Source organism: Alligator sinensis, unplaced genomic scaffold, assembly GCF_000455745.1.
Source record: "Alligator sinensis unplaced genomic scaffold, ASM45574v1 scaffold392_1, whole genome shotgun sequence".
In the NCBI taxonomy this organism is placed as follows: Eukaryota; Metazoa; Chordata; order Crocodylia; family Alligatoridae; genus Alligator; species Alligator sinensis.
Window position 1 is genome coordinate 4,158,553 of NW_005841898.1, and position 10,374 is coordinate 4,168,926.

At 44.7% G+C, this 10,374-nt stretch overlaps 1 protein-coding gene across 7 annotated transcripts in view; it reads right to left on the reverse strand.

The window, feature by feature from the left end:
• The window catches only part of RIC1 (RIC1 homolog, RAB6A GEF complex partner 1), an 84,564-nt gene that overhangs the window by 19,956 nt on the left and 54,234 nt on the right, over window positions 1–10,374 (reverse strand). For all 7 annotated transcript variants that reach the window (XM_014517284.2, XM_006018375.3, XM_025197550.1 and 4 more), the window contains 2 exons: window positions 9,417–9,577; window positions 6,487–6,625 (listed from right to left, as the gene is read on the reverse strand). In XM_014517284.2, coding sequence (XP_014372770.1) covers window positions 6,487–6,625; window positions 9,417–9,577 — 300 coding nt within the window. The remainder of the gene's footprint in view (window positions 1–6,486; window positions 6,626–9,416; window positions 9,578–10,374) is intronic.

Genomic DNA, 10,374 nt, shown 5'->3' on the forward strand with positions numbered 1-10,374 from the left:
CAGCAGGTTTCTGAAATAAGCTGACAAACTTGCTTGTGCTCTGATGGAAATGCACCTTGATATTTAAGAGGGAAGGCTCACCAGTTTGTAAAATACGGAAATTATCCCTGTTGAGAGTCTCTGGAATGAGGCCAGCTGGTCTTCTAACACACCAGATACAGCCACAAAGAGTGGAAAAAAGGCCCGAAGGGTATAGCCCTATCTCGGTAATGAAGCAGAGTAAGACACAGTGAAATGATTAGCTGAGATGGAATTCTGAGATAACCTTAGGATGCAACTTAAATCATCATCTTGTCCCTGGAAAATATGCATACTAGTAGGGTCTTGCTAGCTCTTTGCCAATTCTATGGCAGCTAGAAAGACAGCCTTGATGTTAAGATAGTATTAGAAATATTCTAAGAGAGATTTGAAAGGGAGCTCCCTCAACTGCAGGAAGAGAAGCAGAAGCTGACCCAGGCAAGAAGCAAACCCTTAATTGTCTGAACTGCACTGAGTCTTAATTAAGTGCATTCAGCAGTAGCATAAGGAGCTGATATTGAAGCCAGATGAACTTTAACAGAACTAAATGCCAGCCCCACCAGTCTTAGCACTAGGTAGTCCAGAATCTTCAGAATTAGGGCCTCCCAAGTTAGATGCCCAGGTAGAAATTTCCCCATAATAGCCATTCTTACCTTGAGTGAGAATTTCTTGAACAGCCCTAATCAGTGAGGCTCATCCAACCAACATCAAGGTCATTTGATGCAACAACTGTGGACCTGAATGGAATATCTGACCCTGCTTTTGAGGCACGATTTCCACAAAAGATAAAAATATGTTGGAAATTAGCTGGACATTTGAAGTAGGTTTGACAAGTAGTCTCAACCAGTTTGGGAACTGTGTCCCATCTGATCTTTGCTGCGTCCCATCTGACCTGAACTGTGTCCCATCTCACCTTGGGGATACTAGGAACTGGTAAAGCTGCTATCCACCATGATGAGAAAATCTAGGGCTGGGTTCTTGCACTGTCTGAATAATGGGTCTAGGATGGATGCAGCCAAAATCACTCATGGATTAACTTCTGCTCAGTCCACAAGTCTGCTGCTGACTCTTCCAAGAACATTGCACCATGCTGATCATATCTCATTCAGTGACTTCTAAGTAAGATATGGATAACAGATGTCTGCTTATATGTTCATATAGTGCACCGCTTACGTATTGTGCATCAGGATTTTCACTTCCAAGATCTGTAGCATGGATGGAAATGATATGCAGACCAATACAAATAACTGCATATCACCTGGAAGCAACAGGCCTTGCTTTCATGAGCAAACCAAGCCACTTCAAGTGCAGCAATAAGGACTGCTGTGGAGGCAAAGGACACCTACTGCATCACATTCAAAGGAACTAGTTACCAACCAAGGCCTCAGAGGATCTGGTGACAATGCTATTGTCCATGCAATGATAGTGGTTCTCAATTTGGTGGTTCTCTCCAGTTCCAGTGTCAATACTAATGAAGGCACCTTCAGGGCTAGGTCCAGTTCAGAGGGAGTGTGCTTACACTGTTCTTCACTCAGCTTCAGTGCCAGACAATAAGAATTTTATCTGCTAATGCCTTCCCTGCTTATTTGTAACAGAAGATGCTAAGCTCTTTCTTGAGTTTCTTCCTTTTTGGCATTCTGAGTTATCACTTAAGCCACCTAAAATCTTAATGAATTCAGTACCATATATGATCCCAGTGCTGACAGTGGAGCACTGGGATGATTCTGGGCCATTGGAGACTCCATCCTGAGGGCAACAGAGGGTCCCATCTGCCAACCCAACCCCATGGCACATGAGTTCTACTGCCTCCCTGGGGCTTGGATTCAGGATGTTACAGACATGATCCTGGACCTCATTTGACCCTCGAACGAGTACTCCATTGGTCCTAATCCACGTTGGAATGAAGGTCGCAGCTGGGAGCAGTCCAGACCGTATCATGAAGGATTATAAGGCCCTGGGGGCCAAGCTCAAGGAGACAGGGGTGCAGGTGGTATTCTCCTTTATTCTCCCAGTAAGTAGACGCAGACAGCGCCATGAGGCCTGTATCGGAGAGGTCAACCGGCAGCTTCGGAGTTGGTGCTACCAGGCAAGCCTTGTGTTCCTTGACAACGACCGCATTTTCGTGCAGGGGGCATGCTCGGATGGGATGGGCTTCACCTCTCCCCTAAAGGCAAGAGTGTCTTCTCTTCCACGTTGGCTGATCTCATACAGTGTGCTTTAAACTAGCTTTGCTGGGGGATGGGGCCACAGGGGGACATTAGGACACTTCCCAGGCAAGACAGGTGACGAGCACAAGAAGTACCCAGGTAAGTGACAGGGGTCCGGACAGTCCTAGGATCAAGGGGGGTGTGCATGCACCAATAGGGGGCCTTAAATGCCTCTATACTAATGTTCATAGTTTGGGGAACAAGCAGGAGGAACTTGCCCTCCTGCTAGCTAACACAAACCCAGACATAGTGGGGCTCACTGAAATCTGGTGGGATTCAACCCATGATTGAACGGTAAACATCAAGGGCTACAGACTGTACAGGCGGGATAGAACAAGGAGAAAAGGCGGGGAGGTGGCACTCTACTTCAAAGAGCAATACAAGTCCTCAACAAACAGCATGGGGTCAGAGGAGGGGCAGACTGAAGTGCTCTGTGTTAGAATACAAGGGGGTCATGGGGAAAGGGACCTAACAGTGGGTGTCTACTACAGACCACTCAACCAGGGGGAAGAACTGGACCGGGAATTCTCAGGTCACCTTGCAGAGGCAGTTAAGTTAAGGGACATGGTCATCATGGATGACCTAAACTACCCAAACATCTGCTGGTAGAAGCAGTCAGCCAGGTCTGACTGCTCACGTAGATTCCTAGCTGAGATACAGGACCTCCACCTAACCCAGGAGGTGCAGTCCCACCAAGAGAAATGCCTTGCTGGACCTGGTCCTGGTCACAGGCCATGACCTGGTGAGGGAACTGCAGGTTCTCAACCACCTGGGCAATAGCGATCACCACCTACTGCAATTCACTATCCTGTGCAGGGTGTCAAAGGCCTGCAGCAAGGCAGTAGCCCTTGACTTCAGGAGGGCCGATTTCAATGAGTTAAGGAGATTAGTCAGACAGGCACTGAGGTCCCGGAGGGGTGGGGAGTTGGGAGTCCATGATAAGTGGTCATTCCTCGAGGAGACGATCCTCCGAGCCCAAAGGGTGACAGTCCCAGTGTGAATCAAAGGGGGCGAGGGCTCAAAAGCCCCCACAGCTCACCAAAGGCATTCAGGAACATCTGAAAGCTAAAAAGGAGGCATACACCCGGTGGAAGGGAGGGGTTATCAGCAAGAAGGATTGTATCTCCACTGCTCGAGACTGTAGGGGGGCTGTTAGGAAGGCTAAGGCGGAGACAGAACTAGGACTAGCAACCAGGATCAAAGATAACAAGTCCTTTTTTAAATACATAGGGAGTAAAATGAAGGCACCACGTAACGTGGGGCACCTGCAGGACACGCTCGGCAATCTGGTGGTTGCACCAGACGATAAAGCTGACCTCATTAACAAATTCTTTGCCTCCATTTTTCTGAGCAGGGACTGGGACATCCCCCCACCACCGGGATTCTGGACGGACTCAGGAGAGGCACAGCCAGGCCTAGGGTCAGCGAGGACCTAGTTAGGGAACTTCTGGGGGGGCTGGACACGCTTAAATCAGCAGGTCCAGATGTTCTCCGCCCCAGGGTGCTGAGGGAATTGGCAGGGGTCATTGCAGGACCTCTGGCACAGCTTTATGAGTGCTCATGGTGCTCTGGCCAGGTGCCAGAGGACTGGAAAAGGGCCAATGTGGTCCCCATTTTCAAAAGGTAGGAAGGAGGACCCAGGTAACTATAGGCCTGTTAGTCTTACCTCGATCCTGGGGACGCTCTTTCAGAAAATTATTCAGGAGCACATCTGCGAGGGACCAGCAGGGGAGATTATGCTCAGGGGCAACCAACACCGGTTCATTAGGGGCAGGTCCTGTCAGACCAACCTGGTTGCCTTGTACAACCAGGTCACTAAATCCTTGGATGCAGGTGTCGCGGTGGACGTAGTCTTTTTGGACTTTAGGAAGGCCCTCAACACCATCTCTCACCCCATTCTCATTAAAAAAAATTAGGCAACTGTGGCACTGATGCCTACACAGTCAGATGGGTTGCAAATTGGCTCGAGGGTCACACCCACAGAGTGGTGGTGGACGGGTCATTTTCGACCTGGAGGGATGTGGGGTCCCCCAGGGCTCAGTCCTCAGGCCCGCACTGTTCAACATCTTCATCAGCGACTTGACATGGGGGTGAAACGCACCTTGTTTAAATTTGCGGATGACACTAAGGTGTGGGGAGAGATGGGCACGCTAGAAGGGAGGGACAGCCTACAACTAGATCTGGACAGATTACAGGGTTGGATGGATGAGAATAAGATGGGATTCAATACTGACAAGTTCAGCGTAATGCATCTACGGAGAAAGAACCAGCAGCATACCTATAGGCTGGGGAACTCCCTTCTCATCAGCACAGAGGCAGAAAAGGATCTTGGAGTCATTATTAGTTCCAAGATGAACATGGGCCACCAATGTGAGGACGCGGTCAGCAAGGCTAACCGCACCTTGTCATGCATCCACAGATGCATCATGAGCAGGTCCAAGGTGATCCTCCCCCTCTATGCGACATTGGTCAGGCCACAGTTGGAGTACTGCATCCAGGTCTGGGCACCGCACTTCAGGAGGGATGTGTCCAGCATTGAGAGGGTCCAGAGGAGGGCCACTCGTATGGTCAGGGGGCAGCAGGGCAGGTCCTACAAGGAGAGGCTATGGGACCTGAACCTGTTCAGCCTTCGCAAGAGAAGGCTGAGAGGGGATCTGGTGGCCATCTATAAACTTACCAGGGGGGACCAGCAGAGAATGGAAGAGGCCCTATTCCCCTGTGCACTACCCAGAGTAACTAGGAATAACGGCCACAAGTTGATTGAGAGTAGGTTCAGGCTAGACATCAGGAGGCACTAGATCACAGCCAGGGCAGCTAGGATCTTACTCCTTGTTCTCTCAGCTTCTCCTCATAAGTCCTGTTCCCCAGCCCCCTAGCTATTTTCACTATCTTCTGCTGAACTCTCTCCAATTTGTCCTTTCTGTAGTGGGGGACCCAAAACTTAACACAGGACTCCAGATGCAGCCTCACATACAGAAGAGAGAGAAATAATCACTTGCCTTGATCTGTTGGCAATGCTTCTACTAACGCAGCTCAGTATGCCGTTAGCCTTCCTGGCAACAAGGATACACTGCTGGCTCATATTCAACTTATTGTCCACTGTAACCCCCAGATCCTGTTCTGAAGTGCTGCTGTTTAGCAAGTCAGTCTCCAGCCTGTAGCAGTGTGGGTTTGTTCCACCCTAAGTGCAGGACTTTGCACTTGTCCTTACTGAACCTCAAGAGATTTATTTTGGCTCAATCCTCCAACTTGTCTAGGCATCTCTGAGCCCTAGCCCTACCCTACAGCATATCTACTATTCCCCACAACCTGATGTCATCTGCAAACTTACTGAGGGTGCAACTCCATCCCATTTTCTAGGCCACTGGTGAAGATACTGACATCCTGACCCAAGAAGAGAGGGAGAGGCAAACTGAGTACCTTCTTAGGCTGTATACACCACCAATGCCAAATAGACCCCTGCTCTGCTTGTCTTTAAGAAGGACCTGCACTTGCAGGAAAATTAGATAACAGACATTGTTAGCTAAAAGACTGTACTTTTTGGTAAGTGAGCTACATGCAAACTAACAGTTGGATCCACTGACACATATTTGAAAGTGACAATCAGTCTAAAGGAGCAGCTTTGGCATGTAAATGCAAAAGAATATATACTGTGTCCAGGATCAGACATTAGAAAAAAAAAAATCATGATTTCCAAGTAGTTCTAGGATATGAAACAGATAGCCAAGGAGCCATGTAGATGCTGATCCAGAAAATGTTTCATACCCACAACTATTCAAACAGTTACTTATCCAGGTAGAGGGTTTTGCTCCAACATTTTTGCTTTAGAGTTTATATTATATAAAAGCACTTTTTGAAATAACTTAAAAAGTATCTTCAAAGAGCTTTTTATTACAGTTGTAGTATATGCCAGTCACAAACTGACCTGTAAAGACTAAACCAGTGAATCTCAACCTTTTTAAACTCAAGACAACCTCGAAAAATGCCAGCTCTATTTTTTTATTTTTACTACAGAAAAATAAGGAGGCATTCTTTCACTGCAAAGAGCTCAGAAAGACCACAAAATTATGGATTTCTATTTGAAATCTCTGGGTTTATTTTGTGAATCATGTTTGCAAACTTGACAGTGGTAACATTGTGTGGCACCTTGAAAAGATTTCAAGGCATCTAAGGCTGCCTGGTTGAGAATCACTAGACTAAACTACCAAATCCAAAACAAAAGAGATTCTTATTACATTCTCAGCATTGTATAGACTCGTACCTGCTGTGGCATTTTCAAGCTGATGCCCGTCTCTGTTCTCACTGATGTCAAAGTAACAGACACCACAAGGAAAGGATGAGGAATGTAACGAGACATGGACACCTCTTGAAGAACCTGAACACTGGCAGTAGGGTTAGGACTGTAAGGAAAAAACAAAAAACCACAAAAAACAGTTGCTAAACCTTGCTACTGTAGTGGTACTTAATTAAAAATCAAACTTGCTAAAATTGAAAATAATGATTATATAAATAAAATACCAATTTAACCTTAAGTAAGCATAAATCAGTATGAAGCCCCTTTAACCTTGAAACTGTATTCAGTCCCGCACTTCATAGCTAAAAAGAGTAACTGAATAAACCCATTAGCCTTATTGCCTGAACCTTCATCGTTTATTGGAAGTTACTAGAGTGGCTTGAGCAGAAAGCAAAGCATTTGAGAAAATAGCTCTCAACTCTTAGTCCTCTCTGTAAAGAAAATGACAGTTTGGGTCTCTGCAGGAGTATTTTCCTCCAAGTTAATGCTCTTTCTAATAATGAAAGTTCCTGCTTCTTGACTTTAGTCCAAGCTACAATACTGTCCATTAAGTGTGGCTGCAAGTAGGTAGGTATCTTTACTCCTTTCCACTCTGGCACTAAACCTTCCCCAGCAGCTGCATGGTCTTCAGCAAACTCCTCCATGAAGCCTAAAAGGTAGAAAAGTAGGTACTACTCTATCTACTTCTTTTTCTACTCTGTTTTGCTCTTGCTTTTTTCTACCTACTTTCTCCTTTATAGTAATATATTCACTCCTTTATTCTCATCTCTCCTTTTATATTGATGATACTGAAGCACAGATAATTCAATGCCATTGTCACCTACCTGCACCAAATAAGAGAGAGACTATTTCAAGTTCCCACAGTCAAATGTCTTAGACAAAGGATCTTCTCAGAACTGGCAGTCTTAGACATTTTCCCCATCTGACTTAAAATCTTTTACCGCTACTCACCATCTGAATTTTTATTCTTGATTCAGAAATCACTGATCTTGGTTTCTATATAAATCTCCCTACAGTATGACAGTCTCCCTAAAACTGCTTACTTAACATTCTCATTCTCTTCTTGTATTGACAGATACCTTTTTATGTATTCTCCAGGTATCAGATTGGACCGCTGGTAGAGAATAGGTTTGAGAACTATTCCAAATCCACTGGTTCCCATTTTTTTAATCAACATCTTGAAAGACTTAACACTAGCTTGTCATATGGACTCACTTAAATCATCAGCACTGCATGCTCCTGCTATCCTCTGCCTCTTCTGTCCTTCTGCATAAACTCATTTTTGCAACTCCTGCCAACAGTGGAGATGCCTTGTATACCATCTAAAAAATCTCAAATCCCTCAGCCACAACAAGTTCTCACAGGAAGTCTTTGGTGGGACTGGGCAATGAACAGTACCTTGTTGTCATTATTTCAGCTCTTTGTATACAAGTAATCAGGGCTATTTCAAATGTTGGGCTGCATAAGGAAGGGTGAACAGCTAAAGGGAAAAGGCCAATAATGAACTAAACCCAAAGAGCTTCTTAAATAATCCAAGTTAGTATTTTCCAAACACACTTCTAAGTTGTCTCCTATTTCTGCAGCAAAAATTACAATTTTGGTTGAATGCACTTGAACAGAAGTTCGCCCTTTAGATTTATTGACTAACAATAGATATACCTGCACAAAAAAAGAAAGGGATGCCATATTAAAGGTGTCTATAAACCTACTACGTAAGCTAGAAGAGCATCAGCTGAATAAATTTTGAATAACCTGGATTTCTGTATTACAATGCTGAAAGTACCCTGAGATAGAAACTGTACAATTCTGACTTCAATGCAACAACCTAGTTAATTTGACTAGAGCCCACTATTAGCGATTGGATATATCTGTTCACAAGATTTCATATTCTTCCTTGAAAAAGATTTACAACTCTGAAATAAGAAAGTTAATCTTCTTTTTCTAACCCTAGTCCTCTAAATGTTTGGATCACTGTTAAGTAAAGGTAAGTAGTGAATACAGATTTTATTTGATATAGGAAGCTGCCAAAGCTGTGCCTCTTTCAAATGATGAGCTTTATGAACATTGGATCTTTATAATCTCGCCTTCATATACTTTCCTAAAATAACGGAAAAAGAAAAGGAAATTCCTCCAACAGAACTATAATCAGTGACAGATCCGTACCCTTTTGCAGCAATGTGCTAACAATATATAAAAACCTTTGTAGTTTTAAAGACCTGTAGGGGAAGGGGACATCTCCTCAAATTTTTAAATATGAATGAAGTAAAACTTAGATTTTTTAAACTCTTAAAAATGTTTAAATGCCCTCAATTTTGTCATCCATTTACCAAGTTAACAGTAAGTTTTCGAGCAGGTTTTATAAATTATGAAAACTGGACAAAGATTGTGTGTGTAGATTTAAGGGAACATAAGGAAACAAATCAGTTTCAAATATTAAGCAGCAGACCAGAATCCAACCTGTCTAGAGATACTGAAAAGGAAAATCAACTAGTAATGGACATTAGATGTTTAGTCAGTCTACCTACCACCTCTTTAATAAACGATACAAGCCCCCAGATAAAAATTTTCAGAATTCCCAGGTTCCTTTCCGTACCATTAAGAGTGAGCCAAGTTTTCAAGATCCTACAATTCTGATGAACTTTGTATATGCAGTTTTTAGCCATTCAGCACCTGAGCAGAAATTTGTGCAAGTCAGCAGCTCAAAATAGAGGACACCTGCCACAAACAAAACATTTTGAATGTGTCTCAATAGGTAACAATAGGCTTAAGATCAAATCAGGGGTTATCAGTTTATCAAAATAAATTATTCAGTTACAGGAGAGATTTTTCAAGTTTATGTAAAACATTACAAAGTTGTGGTAGAATAATTTAATAAACCTGGTTCAATTTGTACTTACCCATCAGGTCGTCTCTCAATACTGTAAAGGCAAATAGAACAATCTGCTCTGAACAATATTACTATGTCTCGGAAGACACTGAGTAATAATGTTTCTGATTGCACTTTGATGACCTGGGCAAATGCATTATCCAGATTGGATGTTCGCAGGTAGATTCGTAGCTGCAAGGAGAATTAATGATTTAAACAAAGGGTTCTATATTGCAAACACAATTAACCTAATGTAAATACTTGAAACACAGACCCATTCATGAGGTACATTTTTGTGGGACAGCTGTCTAGGGCTCCTAGATCACTTATTTATATAGTGAATTGATAAAAAAATTCCTTACTTTTAATGCTATGGTAATTTTGCCAATAAAAAAGTTTTAAAAATGTTAATTTCATTTTAAACCAGAGACACTGAAAACAGGAAAGAGCTCCTAGTCTTCAAACAAAAATGTGCAAGTTATTCATCTACATTCCTAAATGCATTTGATAGGTAGGAGCGGGGCGTCCCTCCGCCCCATAAGTGGGGCGGAGGGACCCGGCACAGCTGAGCCGGATCTGGAGGGGGAGCCCCCCGGGTCCCATACAGCTGAGCCGGTAGGGAGCCGTGCTCCCGAGCCGCGCAGCGTGAACAGAGCGCGCAAACAGGCGCGTTCTGTGAGAGCGCGCCGGCCTTTGCGCAGGCGTTCGCACCGGCGGTCGGGCCAGGAGTGAGACTCCTGTAGGGGTAGGGCGTAGACACCACACAGATCTACAATCAGCAGCTTAGAATGGTGTCTACGAGGAGTGCTGCTAGGGCCTCTGCCCAGGGGGACAAGGCTAACCGGGGCTGGTCTGAGGCCTCCACCCAGACTGAACCCATGGGGGAGCTGATGTCCCCCTACCTCCTGGCCTGTGGGGGATCCCCAGCAGGGCCGGGGGGGGCAGAGATTGGGGGCCCCCACACCTGTCCGGCAGGTGCCCGTCTTAGG